The following is a 17,573-nucleotide window of genomic DNA, read 5'->3' on the forward strand; positions in this document are numbered from 1 at the left end:
GAATTGCTTAGAATTTCTGATTCAGAGTTTTCCCAAATTCAGATCAGAAAACTAGAAATTCATTCGTACTCAGTATCAAACGGTAAACTGTCTTTTCCACCTTGAGTGGTTCAGTGCAACGAATGGCTTAGAATGTTCATGGAAAAATTAAGAGAAACTCTAGGCAGAGTTCCTTAGAATTATTTTATGGAATATTCACCAGGATTCTTGTAAGAAAATTTGAAAATCACCCTCCATAATATTGTTTGAAATCCACCAAACACGTTTCATCATTCCTAAGAAAAGATTGCCTGGAATTCTTAGCAGCAAAAATGGCTAGACTCCAAGAAAAAAATGCTCAAAAATGAATGTAGGAGTAGTCCAGAGTTCATAGATGTCCTGAGTCCATAGAAGTGTTTGCCGATAATTAAAAAAAAAATGAATCCCTTGGAGGAATGGCTTTGAATCTCGAATAATACTGTTTAGAATAAATGCAAAGACAAGATATCAAAGAAGACTGGAAAGTCTTCCATTTTCTCATACGTCCGGTATGAGACAGCCAAAATCGCGTCATCTGCCGCTCAAAGGTTAATGCTCCGAACGAATTGGATAGCAAAGATTCCAACCTCAGAAGAAAGGCTGCTTCCGCCTTCGCTCAAGCACAGTGCTACTTCGCCTGTCGTTTAAATTCTGGCAATGTTGTCAGTCTTCTTGATATGATGTCTTCGATTCCCATAAGGAATTGCTTAGAATTCAATGGTTAGAACCCATATACGGATGGCTTAGAATTCATTGGAAATAAGGCTAAGAATCCTTAAAAGTGATGGCTTAGAGTAAAAAAAAACCTTGTTTAGAATCAATTCCTTAAGAATTCATAGAAAATAGCTTAATTCGTGCTTTTCATACTACTCCCGTTTTCTCATTCGACTGGTGCAAGACAGGCACAATCGCGTCAAAAGTATAAATGTTTCGAACGGCCGATGAGATCAACTATGCGTGATCCACGTTTTTGCGAATTAGAGCGAAGGGAACTTAAATATGAGTTAGATTCGCCGGTCGTGCGAACGATAGCTAAGAATACAACCTCAGACGAAATTTTTGTGTTTGCGCTGCTTCCACCTTTGCTCAAGTCCAATGCTACTCCCAACATACATTGAAAGCTGAATAAGAGCTTATTCATGCAAAAATATGCTTTTTCAGCTTTAAATTGTCTTATTCAGCTCTTAATCAGTCCAAATTCTTGGTGGAGCTCTGTCTGTCACTTGAATTCTGGCAATGTTGCCAGTCTTCTTGAAAGGAATTCTTCGATTCCAATAAGGGATTGCTTGGAATTCAATGATTAGAACCCATAGAGGGATGGCATAGAATTCAATTTAAAAAAAATACTTAGAATCCTTAAGACTTGTTTAAATTCATAGAAAAATGGCTGACAGGTTCTTAATAAAAAACCTTTAGAAGATATTTGAAAAAAAAAAACCTTGAAGCAATTGCTTAGAATGCCTGATCCAAAATTTCCAAAAATACATTCGCTTTCCGAATCAGCAAGTAACCCCCTTTTTTCCCTTCTCCCGCAGTACTTCAGCGAAACGGCCTACAATCCGGAAACGAACCAACGGCCCCAGCCTCAGCCTCAGCCTCAGCAGCAGCAGCTCTTCATTCCAAAGGCGGCTTCGACGCCCAACTCGCGGTCTAGCGTGAGCGGAGGAGTCAAGCGACTGCTGACCGACGTCCAGGAGAAGCAGGAATCGCTCTACAGCACGCTGCAGGAGATTGTCGAGAATGCCACCGCGAACAAGGCGGCCATCTACGCGGAGGTGCCGAGGATCCGCTCGCCACCGGTGGCGGCCGAAGCCCCCAGGGCAGCCGCCGCCGCCACCGCCAACGCAATGCAGCAACGGTCCTCTGCCAAGCCTCTGGTCTTTGACTTTGATCCCGTCAAACAGCAGCACTACCTAATGTCTCAACAGCAGCAGCAGCAGCAGCAACAACATAAGCAGCTGCAGCACGGCAAGGACAGTGATTCGATCAGTTCGTACGATTCGGTAAAGTCCGCCGCGACCCTCTCGGCCAACGATGTCCTGATGGGCGGCGGCGATAGTGCAATAATGTCCCGATTGCGGAAGAGTTTCGAGCAGAAGGAGGAATTCCTGAGGCGCCCAGCGCCGGTCGTTCCCCAGTCGGCTGCCGTCGCTCCGTTCGATGTCCAACAACGGGAATTCTACGGGCGGCCCAACCGGTTACAGAAATCCGTTTGGCCACCACCACCAGTACAACAGCAACAGCCACCTCCCTCCATAACCACCATGCCTGTGATAACCTCCTCCAACGACCTCCAAGATTCCTTAGCAAAACCATCGAAAATGTCCTCCGGGACGCAAACGACGACGACGACGACGACGCCCACGACGATGGTGGTGGCGCCAAAACCAACTGCCACCGGTAGCAGCTTAGCAGCGGCTCGCGAGCAGCACTCATCCCACCTGTCGGCCATCCGGGAGCAGTTCTTCAGCGGAATCAACGGCTTGACGGTGGAACAGGTTCAGTTTGGCCCTCCACCCAAATCGGCACCTCCCTCGCTTGCGATGCAAAGAGACCAACAGCAACTGAGTGGATCGCAATCGGCACTTCCCCTGTCGCCGCACAGTATGCACGTTGTATCGGAGAAGACCAAGCTGTTCGAATCCGGGCGGCCCCTGTCGCCGGACGGCATCGACCGAGCCGAACTGTACAAGAGCGAACTGAGCCGGATAAACACCAAACAGGTAGTGGCGAATGTGGCCGTGCGGCGGAAAGAGTTTGAATTGAAGGCGGAGAGCACCGGTTGGCGAAGATCGACAGGTATGAGTTTGCTGCAGATCTATAATCTTTCAAAACATGCTAACGATTGACCCTTTTATATTTCAGAAGAAAAACCCCGCTCGGTAAGTTCGGATTCCGACTCTCGTCGGACGCCGATTCGAGTGCGGTCCCTGTCTGTCGAATCGACCCATATGAAAGATCCCTCCGTTCTCCTGTACGCCAGCACCGGCAGCAGTGACGATCAGCAAATCTCCAAGGAGAGCATATCTCCGGGACCTTGCACCCTTCTCCGACAGCGACCGGTTCGGGAAAATTCCTACCGCAATGCAGTCCGTAACTCGACAGGTATGTTCCGACCACCCCGCCGGAAACTTCTCTCACCTTCTCTTCCGACACAGCAGCACGATTATTTCCATTTTCCGTTCATCCACAATGCACCCCCCATTTATTCTGATCTGTTTATCTTCGTCTATCCCCACCACCTTTAAAAAAAAAACCTTCCCCAAAAACAGCATTTTGGTTACAAGGACCGGCCACATCGGGAACATTCGTACCGCCACCATCAGCACTGAGTCCCCCGTCCTCGGCACCACCCTCGCATACCCATTCCTCGTTTCCCTTCTCGCCGTCCGGCGCCTCCTGCAACACATCGTCCTCCTCCTCCTGTTCGTCCTCTTCCCTGACGCTGGGCATGACCCCAATCCCACCGGTTCGTACCTACGCGGCCGCGCACCACCGGCTCCAGCCCCTCTCCGAGGAACAGTTCAAGCTGAAGATGCTCCACCGCAATCAAACGATCGTCGAAGTGCACAGCCAACCACCGCAGGCCGAAGAAAGCGGCGGAGCCATCAGCAGCAGTTCCGACGAGGGAGGACCACTCGCCGCCGGTGGTGCCGACGGTGATGTCGATATGAAACCAGTTCCTAGCGCCGCAGCGGTTGCATCTTCGTCTTCCGGTGCAGATGTTGCTGGTAGTGCGGCGGCCGTCGTCGTCGTCGCTCCGTCTTCGTCTACTTTGGCTACCGTGGCGGCTGTCCGGCCGACGACGTTGAATTTATGTTCAGGTTGTGTTTTATTTTCTTTTATTATTTTGTAAGATTATTTTCTGTTCTTTCTGTACGTCCTGTAGTAGTTTCCTTTCTACTTAGACTGTCTTTGTTTAGCTTTTAACTCTGAGGGAGCATGCATTAAGTGTGGCACGTGAATTTATCGGAATGCATTCGTACGTAATGGATGCTCCCTAGCCGTGTTCTGTGCGGTGCGATTGTGCTACTAAGTGTACTAATTCGTTTGAGACTCTGGAGGTTTTATACGTAGAAACGAAATTTGATTAATAAGACTTATTAACTCCCCCTTGGACGTTTCTTGCATGACTTTAGGATTGTTCCTTTAACTGTCTTCTGACTTTACCCCATAAGACGTTTGGAGATTCTCCACTATTCTACTGGGATTATCCTAATCGACGTCTTTAAGGCCTCTCAGGGTGGCCAGCCAGCGAACTGGGAAATCCGGGAAATAACCGGGAATTAACCTGGAATTCTACGGGAGAACAATAAGTCCCAACAAGTGGTAATTTTTGTACGCCAGAGATTCAGAATCAACTAGTGAAAAAGAGCGAGTTTCTACCAAAAGAATTATCCTTTCATTTTGTACGATTCGAAATTTAAGTTGAAATTTTTATTCAGAATTTAAATAATTATCATGAATTTATCCTCTGAATTATCATGGAATTCTTATTAAAATAACCTGAACACTCTCCTTGTAATAACCTCGGAATTTTTCTTGAAATTCATTCGAAACTCTGCTAGTAATTTCCTTGGAACTAAAAAAATAAAAAGAAAATCGAGTTTTCAGAATAGTTTTAAAGGATTCCAAGGAAATTATTAGGAGAGTTCTGAGAAGAATTTTGACTAAACTGGTCAAAATTCTTCTAAGAAAGTCCCTGGAATTTTCCTAATACAGCCATTCCATAGCAAAATGATATGGTGGTTCTCAGAATTTCGTAAAAATTGGTAGTTTTGTTCCTTATCGCAAAAAATTAGATTCGTATTTTTTATTTTGTTATTAGGGTGACCATTTTAACATGGAAAAAATGATTTTTTTTTTCAAAAATTCTTATTATGTGAACCACTTTAGTCTAGTCTAGTCACATTGCACAGTGGTCCAGAATGCAGATTTAGGTGGAAGGATATGTTTTGAGCCTGAAATTGAAGCTTTAGACTAAAAGTATCCTCTACAAAGTTGTTTATTATAGTTAGGCCATCATTTTTATGTCAATGAATTCTAGGGTGGTTCTTATTATCATTAAAATCTAAAATCTAATTTTTTGTTTGAAGAAATTAAGGTATACATTCTTTGGCAAAGTAATAGGCAATAGAAGGCTTATTGGAAGATAACGTGTTTGCTGTGCTGTACTTTTTGACTGTAATTAAACGATTTTTTGAATAATGAACAACAATCCTCGGCTCTGTAAAGTTAATTCGATTGAGCCTTATCAAATAAATTAATTACAAAAAAAAATATCAGGTTGCTCATACATTATTGCAAAGAGAGCCAGGTGATAAAAATTCCACTGCCCAACAATTCAAATCATATCTCCCATGCATTTTTTTAAGATATTCAAGGTTGCTCAGAAAGTGATCATAAGTCTCCAAAATATCCTCAAAATATTTGTTTTAGACTTCAGCTTGGACAGGTATCATTCTGAAGATCTTCAAATGGCCAACAATCCAAATGACATCTCCAAGTTATTCTAGATAGATTCCAGGATGCTCAGAAACTATTCAAAATAACACCAAGTGATAAGAGATCACCTTGAAATCCTCAGGATGCTTTTTCAGGGACTTCAGATTGATCAGTAGGGTGTCCCAAAATTGCACTTTGTCTGGAAATCTGGGGGCTCACCCTCCAAACGATAGCTAAGGGTGTATGGCGGCAACTCTGGGAAACGTTGTTTAAAGGTCGCCCCGACGAGATTTTTGGAAAAGTCCATTTTTCATAGCTATTATCCAATAAATATTTTTAGTTCTTTAAATTTCAGTGAAATCTCACCCTTTTATATTTTTCGCAGATTACCAAGGGTCAAAACTATAAGAGAAAAAATTGCTACGACATGTTCTGTGTCCAATTTGTTAGTTACAATTTTTCAAATTCTCTAAAATGATGTTTTTTGTTGTACATCACTGCATTCAATCATCAAAAGTGGGTATCAAACATAGCGCTATTATCAATCAAATGCAGCAGAAATATGGGAAATTTTATAAGCAAAAACTTTGTCGAAGGCACTTTAACCTCATTTTTAACCGTTAACAAGTTATTCGTGATTTACTGTGGAAAGAAAAGTTCAGAATTTCAATACTTGCAGTATGTCCACCAGCAAATCAAACTATCATTGAAATCGATAAATACAAATCACCTACTTTGTTGCAAATCACTTGATAACATTTGTTTCGAAGTTTCTAGAATTCAATATGAGCGGAGAGGGATCACACAATTTATTAGTTTCCATTGGATTGCCGTAGCAAGCAGAACCAAAAAAGAAAATCATGTCACCAAAAACCAAGCTCAAGACGGATCTCATCACCGGTATTGCGAGGAAGCATTTGCCCAGAAACCGTTTGCCGTCGGAGTTGGCCGTCATCAGGTACTTTCGATTCAAGCATGAAACCCAACAACTTTCAATCGGAAAAAGCATTCAAGTTGGGGCTACCGAATCTGGGGAGATTTGGAATCAAGCCGGACTTTTCTACCAGCACAAGCGGAACGAGGGTTAGGAGGGTTGCCAAGCTCGTTGTGACATGGCAAAGCCAAAGTAAGGCTTTCAAGAAGAAAAATCAGAGCTATTGCCAGCTTTGAAGATGTGTAGGATGCGGTTGAGTTACTTCTTCAACATAAGCGTGAACCACATCGATGAAGAGCTACGAAACGATACTGTCCGTGCAGAATTCTGGAGCCAGCAGGTGACAAACAAAGTTCCGGTTGAGTTTCCGAAAAGCTTCTCAAGCAGTGTACCATTGATATGCAAGCAGGCGCAGAATATTCAATATGGGTATTTCCGGAATCGGGATGACGTCTTGAGACCGAAAATCGATGTCCGACGCCATTGCTTAATCCAACATGGTGGCTCTCAGATTCTGAAAAACTGTCATATACTCTACAATATGTATGGGTATCTACGGAACGGGTTCGACGAAAATATATGTCTGACACTATTTTGTAATCCAACAGATTCAGAAAAACTATCGAATTTGGGTATTTTCGGAACAAGTACTACGCGTACATCCCGAAAATCGAGGTCTGATGCCAGTTTTGAATCCAAGATGGTGGCAAGTGACTTCAGAAAAAAAAACTGTCAAATACCCTATAATATGGATATTTTCGGAACTGGGTCGACGTGTTCATCCCAAAAAGTGATGTCTGACGCCATTTTGGAATCCAAGATGGCGGCCGTTGTTTTCTAAAAAGCTGTCAAATTCTACGATATGAATATTTTTGGTACATGACGCGTGTATGATGCCGAAAATCGATGTCCGATACCATTTTTGAAATCCAAGATGGTGGCTCTCAGATTCGGAAAAACTGCCAAATACCCTACATCATGGATATTTTCGGAACAAAACTACAATTTATGTCCAACATCATTTTGTAATGCAAGATGGCGGCCATTGACTTTAGAAAAACTGTCAAATACCCAATAATATAGATTTTTGAGATGACATGTAGATGCCGAATATCAATGTCCGATACCATTTTGAAATCCAGGATGGTGGCTTCCGGTTTCAGAAAAAGACATAAATACAGTCAAAAGGAATGACGTCTAGATAATAACATCTAGAAATAGAAGATGAGTGACCTGAAATCCAAAATGGCAGCTACACATGAATGTGGGTATTTTGGGATTGGCGGTGGTAACTACGGATTAGCAATTACTGTCCGATGCCATATTGAATTCCAAGATGGCAGCTTCTGGTTGCAGATAAACTGGATAGTAATGTTAAATACCCCCACAATATGGGTATATTTTGAATGGGGACGATATGTAGAGGCTCAAAATCGATGCCCGACTGTCAAATACCCTTCACTAGACGGAAAATTGATGGCTGACGCCATTTCGGCATCTGTACGTCGTCTTTGAGCCGAAAATATCCATATTGTAAAGTATTTTACAGTTTTTCGCACTTTTTCTGAAATCGGCAACCAACATCTTTGATTTCAAAATGGCGCTGGAAATCGATTTTCGGTCTCAGGACGTCATCACGATTCCGAAAATATACATATTGAAGGGTATTTGGCAGTATTTCCCACTTTTTTTTTCTGAAATTGGAAGCCGTCATCTTGGATTTCAAGATGGCGCTGGATATCGATTTTTGGTCTGTAGAGCTCATCTCGATTCCAATAATATACATATTGATGGGTATTTGGCAGTATTTTCCACTTTTTCTGAAATTGGAAGCCGCCATCTTGGATTTAAAGATGGCGCTGGATATCGATTTTTGGTCTCTAGAGGTCATTCCGATTCCAAAAATATACATATTGATGGGTATTTGGCAGTATTTCCCACTTTTTCTGAAATAGGAAGCCGCCATCTTGGATTTCAAGATGGCGCTGGATATCGATATTTGGTCTCTAGAGATCATCCCGATTCCAAAAATATACATATTGATGGGTATTTGGCAGTATTTCCCACTTTTTCTGAAATTGGAAGCCGCCATCTTGGATTTCAAGATGGCGCTGCATATCGATATTTAGTCTCTAGAGATCATCCCGATTCCAAAAATATACATATTGAAGGGTATTTGGTAGTATTTCCCACTTTTTTTTAAAACCGGATGCCGCCATCTTGGATTCCAAACATCGATTTTCGGCAGCTTTCAGTTGTATCCGTTCCAAAAATACCCATCACTGCAAACACGAAGTTCAGCGCCAAGATTCAAGCTACTTCGAGTCAGAGGTGAAATCACGTCAAAACAACACAATTCCAGTTATCTCTATCTTGTTATGTCTCGCATCCAAAGCGACATCCATTTATTAGAAAACGACCAGCGGCAGTTTTGTCGCGACAGAATGGAAGAATGACATGACAGACTTTTTTCGTCAATAACCATGTCGACAGTTTCCGTCAATCTTGTCGTCCGACGTACGTGAAACAACTAATAGCGAATTCGTTTATTATTCAGTTCCAACCTGGATCGGGTATCAAGATTGGGTCTGCTTGTTTTCTGACAAACGTCAGTTTGCTCGTTTGTTTTTAAAACCTAGCTCAGGTTGAGGTTCGCACTGACAAATAGTTCGGTTTCGCACTGGGTTGGAACTGGTTCCAACCCCGATAATAAACGAATTCGCTATAAGTCATTCTGGAAAACGTCACGCAACAGATGTTTCGTGACCAAATGAGAGAAAGACAAGAATAGAAAATGTTTCGTCGAGAGACAACCCAGTAGATCAGTCTTTCAAGCAGAATTTCGTTGCATCGTGCTTGTCAGATAAGCGTTGACTTTTTTGTTGTTGTCGTTGTTACATAGTTTATCGTCATGAGGTTGACAATTCCCAAGCCTGATTGTATATTTAGAAAATTTCTAGAATGTTCCAAGGGAACTTCTGGGAAGTTCCGATGGAGCTTCAGGGATGTTCCTTACGAAATTCTCAAGCTACTCCAAAATAACTGGCGGTAAGTTCTTAGGAAACATAGAAACCTCCACCTCTACCATTTTCAAAGAACTTGGTTTAGTCTTCAATCTGCTGCAGGAAGTCCTGAAGATATTATTCCTTATTAACCTGAAGTCTTGAGAGAACACATAAGGGACGTCATTTGAATTTTGGAACAGTTGAAAGGTGTTCAGCATAATACTTGGTCATTATGAAGTCGGGAAAGAACAATTCAAAATGTCCTATCTGCTTTGATCGCCTCTCTTCACCGACTTTCTCTTTCGTTAATAACGCAGCTGTACAAACTTTCCCTGTTGAATGTCATGTTCTGGATGCTAGATGAGAATCTCCTTTATCAAACTATGTGAACAGTATGTTGGTTATCAAAAGAGAAAGTCGATTAAGATAATCTATCGAAGCAGATGGGTCCTTTTGAAATGTTCACCGAGACTTAATTTAAATCTTGAAATCAATGTGCTGAAAGTCTTTGGAATAATTCCAGTTGATCCAGAAATTGTGGTGGACTATAATGAAGAACCCAAGTTACAATGCTGGTTTTATCGTGGTTTTAAAGCATTCTACAAGACTAAATCATGGTCTACAGAACCCTCATAAAACCATAATTGTTACTTGGGAAGTCATATGATTGTTTGAACAATTTTACATCAAGTATTGCCCATACTTGATCAACCTGAAGAAACGTCAAAGATCAGTTCAAATAATTTAAGAGAAGTTCACAGAAGTTCCGACATGTTCATGCAACTTCTTGGAAGTTCACGGAACTTCCGACGAATTCACGGAACTTCCGACAAGTTCAAGGATCTTCCAACAACTTCAAGAAACTCCCAATAAGTTCACGTCACTTTCGAACACATCATGAGACTTCTGAAAAGTTCACAGAGCTTCGACCAAGTTCACAGAACTTTCGAAAAGATCGCGGAATTTCTGACATTGGCGAGAAGTTCGTGGATATGGCGATAATTTCACCAATGCACCGGAAATCACGGAATTTCGGAAAAGTTCACAGAATTCTTAAAGTTACTATGAAGTGCACAGAACAAAGATAGCCTAACTTTTCTGAAGTTCCCACAACCTTTCATATGTTCAACGAGCTTTTCTGAAGTTCATAGAACTTCTGTAGAGTTCCCAAAACTTACCAGAAGTGTCAAGAACGTCATAAAATTTCATTGAAGTTCGTAAAACTTCTCTTGAGTTTACAAAATTTTCTCAAAATCGCAGAACTTGTCTGAAGCTCCCAATACTCCTCTGAGTACCTCTAGAAAGGGTTGGTTTGACTCGCTTTACTGTAACAAATATTTTTCGGAATTAGTGAATCATGGGATGCTTGCAAGCTAGAAGATGAGGTTGAAAAGTGTGTGTTTGAGATATCAAATCTGTTACTTTCACTTTCAGAGAGTCACAATCAGCGATTTACTGATTCGTGAGCATTCACTCAGTGTCATCAAATCGCTGATTGTGGCACTCTGAAAACGAAATTGACAGATTTGATGTGTCAAAAACATACATTTCAACCTCTTCTTGTAACTTACAAGAACTTAATATCATTGTAGAATCCAATGAATCCATACTTTTGAAAAATATTGTTTTTATGTAAAGTGAGTCAAAGCAACCATGTTTCCATACATTTCATAAGTTATACAAATTTAAGACAAGACAACACGAAAGTTTTTAGACCACTCTGCCCCTGTGTAGGCAATCCCGATTGAAGCGAAATGAATGGGGAGAGTGGAAATTCCAACTCCCTGCCTTTAACATTTCGTGAAAAGAGGGCGCGCTCTTCTCCCCCACTCATTTGGGCATCCTTCTCGTAACCTCCTAGTAACCTAGCTGAAGTTTACTAGGAAATTCACTTCGGAAGTTCTCTTGGATCTTCGCTAATATTTCTTAAAAATTTCATTTACAGTGTCCTCAAAACATCTCTGAAGTTCCTTCGGATGTTTCAGCGAAACTATTTTTTTTTTCGTAAATCTATTTGAATCCCAAAGACAACGGTTGGCACTATTCAGATCGAGTGTCAGTTTATCATAATAAATAAAAACCGGGTTTAAATTAAAATTTCACTACTTTGAAAATAAATACGAAAGGATTCCTTGTGTTCCTACCAGTCCCACCCGGGCCAGTTAATTTTCAAAAAAATTAAACCTCTACCTACACTAATGCAATTTATATAATCCTCGATCTTTCCCTCCGCTGGCTGTCTCCGTATCGGTTGCGGTAATCTCAGAGTTTTTTTTATTTTAAAAGCTCTAAAATGTTGAACTTTTACCACCCCTTTCTCCGGGGGGTACGCCTCGATTTTTATTTTTATTTTTCAATTTCCTCACAACCGGCACTAAAACTCACCCAATAAAGAAATGTAACTGACCGTAATAACGACCCAATCACACACGCACACACACACACGTAACAATATGATTGCTTTTTTTTTCCCCGCTTCCACGCCTTCTTCGATCGATTCGTGCGGTTTTTCCACGATAAGACAATAGAAGGCGAGGAAGAAAATCGCCTGCCTCTAACCACAGCGCACTAATTGCTCACTCACTTACACTCACCGACTGACAACCATATTAACATCTCGCAACCTATTTCCCGCCACTAATGATCTCCCGTCGTCTCGTTCAAGCAGACTCCAGCCAGGTTGTGCTCCGCCAGAAGCAGCAGCAGCCCAACTCCTCGTCGCTCACCATCGAGGAGGATGAGCGCAAGACCCGTCGGATATCGTACCTCCGGGCGACGGCCCACGACAATCTGTTCCAGATGATGGAGAGCAGCGACCCTTCGGACAGCAGCCCGATGTCCCTGCCGCCCGATACGCCGGACACCGAGCCGGAAGCGATCGGCGATCAGCAGCAATTGCAGCCAGCTTCTCAACAACAGCAGCAGCAACAATCGCAATCTCAGCAACCTTTGCTCGCTGCTGCCCAGCAACCGCAGCTACCGCAGCAACTGAAGAGGTAAGCAGGTGGAACGTTTTCCTTATGATGATTATTTGGTTATTTGTAGGATCGTAAATCGTGAAGCGACGCTCTAATTGGAGGTAGATCGCTGAGGCGAGATTTTGCAGACGGTGGTTTCTAAAATTTCATAAGAACCATGCATTGTCTCCGAATTGTAACCCGAATTCTAATGATCGTTTGTCGTCTATTTCTTTCGCGTGGCTTCCTTACAATTATCTCGTTGCGCATGAACCCCCCCAAAAAACCACCAGCGCGTATCGTCCCTGGCGACGTCCGCGACTCACCAGCGACATTCAGCCGCTGCGAAGGCTGTTCGATGAATCACCCCTGGTCGTCAATTTGCCACCGATTCTCGAACAGCAACAGCAGCAGCAACAATCGGAACCGTCGACGCCAACGGCGACTGCCAAAATCGGAACGGGCTCGGTGATGGATCTGTCCAAACTGGTCGGTGCTGAGAGTGATGAAGAGGAACCCGCCACCAAGGAACTGGTGCCGCAGATCAGGGTTGGCTCGGAAGGAGCGCCGAAGCGATCGTCCTCGCTGACGACGGCCATGCTGAGCAGCCAGTTGAGCGGGACCAGCATGGGGAATCTGCACGTGATTACTACCACGTCGGCTTCCGGTATCGTCACGAGGAGCTACTTCTTCGCGCAAAGGTTGGCGTTTGAATTGAGAGTGTTGCTATCCGCTGTTTGTTTGATTGTTTGTTTGTTGTTTTATTGTTGTTTATTGACCACCTTCTAAACGTCAACCAATCAATTCGAGCCCCAATCGAATTGATTAGTTGACGTTTCGAAGGGGGTCGGATACTGATGGGATTGATGCTGTATTTTATGTTGGGATATGACGTTTGAAAACCTATATTGCGTTTAATCGTGGATCGTGGATTTTAAAATAGCGTCCATTTTTGGCTTTTGTCCAGAAGGCTGTCTTAAGCCGAAATTGACTAACACGGGGGAGAATTCTAATACAATATACTCTGGATTTTTAATAATTGTATGGGGTCAGGCATGGACAATCATTTACATTCATTTACATTCATTTGCCTCGAACCTCGAAACAGAATTCCGAAAAAATAATGTATGAAGCTTTTGTAAGTTTTATAATTAGATACAACTTTAGTAAACAATTCAAATCTGTATCTCTTATGCATGATGAACCAGAGCGAATAGAACCCACCATTGTTTTTTCAGTGAATGTAAATTACATTCACTGAAATACAGTAACAAGTACTCCCCTCTCTAGTTCGTCATGCATAAGAGATACAAATTTAAGTTTTTCACAAAAGTTGTAGTAAATCATAAAATCTGCAAAAGCATCATTATACGGAATTCTGATGATGAAAAAAGTTAGAGGCAAATTAATGTAAATGAATGCTCGAAATGAATGTAGATGATGTTCCATGCCTGTATGGCGTGCCTCCTTTTTTTCCAATATTCCAATATATTATATTAAATAATTTTATTTTATTTTTTATAATAGAATTTTCGATTATTCGCTAACAAATTTGAAGAAGTATGACCCTTTTTAAAATCCATCAAATGCTCCGATTAAGAAGTTAAATGAAAACAGTTTTTTTAAAAGTTAATGAAAATAGACATTCTAGAAGTTCTTAATCGTCAAATTTCGAAATTTCAAACAACTTAGTTAAATTTAAAAAGTAGACGAAAATCACACATTTTCGCTGTCAAACATATCTTAGAAGTCTTATTTTTCCCATTCGGTTCAACATTTGTCATGTTTTGAATTTAAACTATTTTTTAAATCCAGGATTACGAATTCTCTGTATAGGTTAAATTTAGCTCAAGTGTTTTTTTTTCGCACCCCTAGAAAAAAAAGGAATACTATGACGGATTTAAAAACAAATGATTTTAGTGCAAATGAACGAAAATCCCTTCAGGAAGGAATTCTGAAACTATCGCAAACATTCTGATTCCTAAATTCTCGAGTAATTTGCGATTCTGCGGGCTGTTATACTTAAAACCAAATATCCATAAAAATGGTGTGAGTGGATTCAAACAAGGTTTCTGTTTTTGATTTGAACTAGGCTGTCTTAATTTTCACCTCCCTTTATCTCTCTCCGCTTCTTTCAGAAATTCTGATAAGTTGCAATCCATTTTGAGTACGTCACGCTCTCAAAAGGGAAGGAGAAGGGGGGAGGGCTTTATGAAATGCGTGTCAAGCAAAGCGTAACATATCGGAATTACGTGACGAAAGGAGGAAGGAAGGTCCCTTACATTGCACGTTTCATACATTAAGAAGTTAAGTTTTTAAATGTATTTCAATATTATTTGAAAATAGATCATTTTACGTGAGTGGAAAATATATGTTTTACTGAATCAGTATCGTTCTAATTTAAGATGTCTCTCTAAATGTCTCTAATTGTCCTGATTTCTTTTTTAAAGAATCAAGTTGTTGATCGAAAGATATTTGTTGGTTTTACATTTTTCGTAACGAAATTTTGTCCAAAAAACCCTCTATATTTTATCGAACAATCTTCTACAACTATAGTTTTGTCCGATAAATCCTTTAGATTTTTTCAGCAACTCTTGACATGTCCGACAAATCATGTACACCCTTGGATTTTTTTGCCGAGATGGGTACCTTATTTTGCTGGATCTCAGTAAAATTCTTGCCGATATTCAGTTAACAAAAGGGAACATTGCCGAGATCTCAGCTAACAAACATAAATTGTGCTGAATCTCGGTAAGTTTTTCGCTGAGATCCAGCAAAATAAAATGCCAAGCAGCTCGGTGGTGTCCATATTGGCAAAATAATCTAAGTGTGTAGATTTGACCAAAAAATCCTCTAGATTTTGCCGACGAATAATCTGGATTTGTCCGAAAAACTGTCTAGATATATCCGATAAAGCCTCTAGATATGTCCAACAAATCCTCTAAATATTACCAATAAATTATCTAGATTTGACCATAAATTGCTCTAGATTTGACCGACAAATCCTCTAGATTTGATGAAAAATTTCTATAGATTTTAGCGACAAAATAATCTCCGAAAAATCATTTAGATTGATCCGAAAAATTTACTTATTCTGGAAAAATGTTCTAGATTTGATCGACAAATGCTCTAGATTCAACCGAAAAATCCTCAACATTTTACCAACAAATTCTCTAGATTTAACCGATAAATTCTCTAGATTTGCTCGACATCCTAGAGATTTTTCCGACATTTCTTGATTTGGTCGACAAATCCTCTAGATTTGACCAACAATTGATCTATATTTGATCGACAAATCCTTTAGATTTGACCGAAAAATTCTTCAGGTTTGAGCGACAAATATTCTGGATTTGTCTGACAAATCTTCTTTATTTATCTGAAAAATCTTTAACATTGATCCGGTAAATCCTCTAGGCTTTACAAATAAATTCTCTAGATATGCTCGACTAATCCTTAAGATTTGACCGGAAAATGCTCTGGATTTATCCGACAAATCCTCTAGATTTGACCAATAATTGCTCTATCTATGTTGGTTTTAACAAATCCTCTAAATTAGACCGTCAAATAGTCTGGATTTGTGGATTTATCCAAAAAATCCTCAAGTTTTCACCAACAATTCCTCTATATTTGACCAACAAATTTTCTAGATTTGATCAAGAAATGCTCTAGATTGGACCGACAAATCCTCTATATTTGACTGATAAGTTAAGTTAAATTTTCTTTATTATGGAGGCTTTCAGTCTGAGGCTGGTTCGCCCCCGGATTTGACTGATAAATCCTTTAAATTCCAGAACGTGTTTGTTTGCCAAATCTTTATATTCATCCTAAAAATCTGCTAAATTTGTCCGAAAATTGCTCTAAATTTGACCAACAAATTATCTAGTATTGACCGATAAATCGTCCAGATTTGATCAACAAATCCTCTAGATTTGCCCGAAAAATCCCCTAGATTTGACCGAAAAATCTTCTAGGCTTGTCCGACAAATCCTTTTAGATTTGTCTGATAGATATACCCAACCAATCCTCTAGATTTACCCGACAAAGCTTCTAGATTTGTCCAACAAATCCTCTTCATTTTACCAACAAATTATCTAGATTTGACCAACAAATGATTGGTTTGATCGAAAAATCCTTAAGATATGAGCGACAAATATTCTGGATTTGTCTTACAAATCTTCTGGATTTATCTGAAAAATCATTATCATTTATCTGGTAATTCCTCTAGACTATACAAACAAATTATCAAGATTTGCTCGGGTAATCCTTAAAATTTTACCAACAAATCCTCTAGATTTGACCAACAAATTGTCAAGATTTGACCAAGAAATACTCTAGATTGGACTGACAAATGCTCTAGATTCGACCGACAAATTCTCTATTTTTGAATGACATATCCTTCAGATTATTCGACAGATATTCATCCGAAAAATTCACTAGATTTGTCCGAAAATTGCTCTAGATTTGACCAACAAATTCTCTAGTATTGACCGATAAATCGTCCAGATTTGATCAACAAATCCTCTAGATTTGCCCGAAAAATCCCCTAGATTTGACCGACAAGTCTTCTAGGCTTGTCCGACAAATGCTTTTTTAATTTGTCTGATAGATATAACCAACCAATCCTCTAGATTTACCCGATAAAGCTTCTAGATTTGTATAACAAATCCTCTACATTTGACCAGCAAATTATCTAGATTTGACCAACAAATGATTGGTTTGATCGGAAAACCCTTAAGATATGAGCGACAAATATTCTGGATTTGTCTTACAAATCTTCTGGATTTATCTGAGAAATCATTATCATTTATCCGGTAACTCCTCTAGACTTTACAAACAAATTATCTAGATTTGCTCGACTAATCCTTAAGATTTGATCGGCAAATGTTCTGGATTTATTCGACAAATCCTCTAGATTTTCTATCTATGTTGGTCTTAACAAATCCTCTAAGTTAGACCGTCAAATAGTATGGATTTGTGTGACACATCCTCTAGATTTATCCGAAAAATCCTCAAAATTTTACCAACAAATCCTCTAGATTTGACCAACAAATTGTCAAGATTTGACCAAGAAATACTCTAGATTGGACTGACAACTGCTCTTGATTTGACCGACAAATCCTCTTTAGTTGACTGACAATTCCTTTAGATTTGACCTACACATGTTCTGGATTTGTTCGACAAATCTTTGTATTCATCCGAAAAATCCGCTAGATT

The 17,573-nt window shown here is 40.4% G+C and overlaps 1 protein-coding gene across 7 annotated transcripts in view; it reads left to right on the top strand.

Annotated features, from left to right (window-relative positions):
• Positions 1 to 17,573, top strand: part of RhoGAP19D (Rho GTPase activating protein at 19D) — a 515,695-nt gene that overhangs the window by 426,128 nt on the left and 71,994 nt on the right. For 2 of the 7 annotated variants that reach the window (XM_065220299.1, XM_065220300.1), the window contains exons 5-9: positions 1,554 to 2,817; positions 2,884 to 3,123; positions 3,291 to 3,842; positions 12,071 to 12,398; positions 12,653 to 13,060. In XM_065220299.1, coding sequence (XP_065076371.1) covers positions 1,554 to 2,817; positions 2,884 to 3,123; positions 3,291 to 3,842; positions 12,071 to 12,398; positions 12,653 to 13,060 — 2,792 coding nt within the window. The remainder of the gene's footprint in view (positions 1 to 1,553; positions 2,818 to 2,883; positions 3,124 to 3,290; positions 3,843 to 12,070; positions 12,399 to 12,652; positions 13,061 to 17,573) is intronic. The other 5 variants (XM_065220302.1, XM_065220303.1, XM_065220305.1 and 2 more) reach the window with 3 other exon arrangements.

This window comes from Ochlerotatus camptorhynchus, unplaced genomic scaffold (assembly GCF_037179485.1).
Source record: "Ochlerotatus camptorhynchus isolate MF236.1 unplaced genomic scaffold, CSIRO-AGI_Acam_v1.1 ptg000124l, whole genome shotgun sequence".
Taxonomy (NCBI): domain Eukaryota; kingdom Metazoa; phylum Arthropoda; class Insecta; order Diptera; family Culicidae; genus Ochlerotatus; species Ochlerotatus camptorhynchus.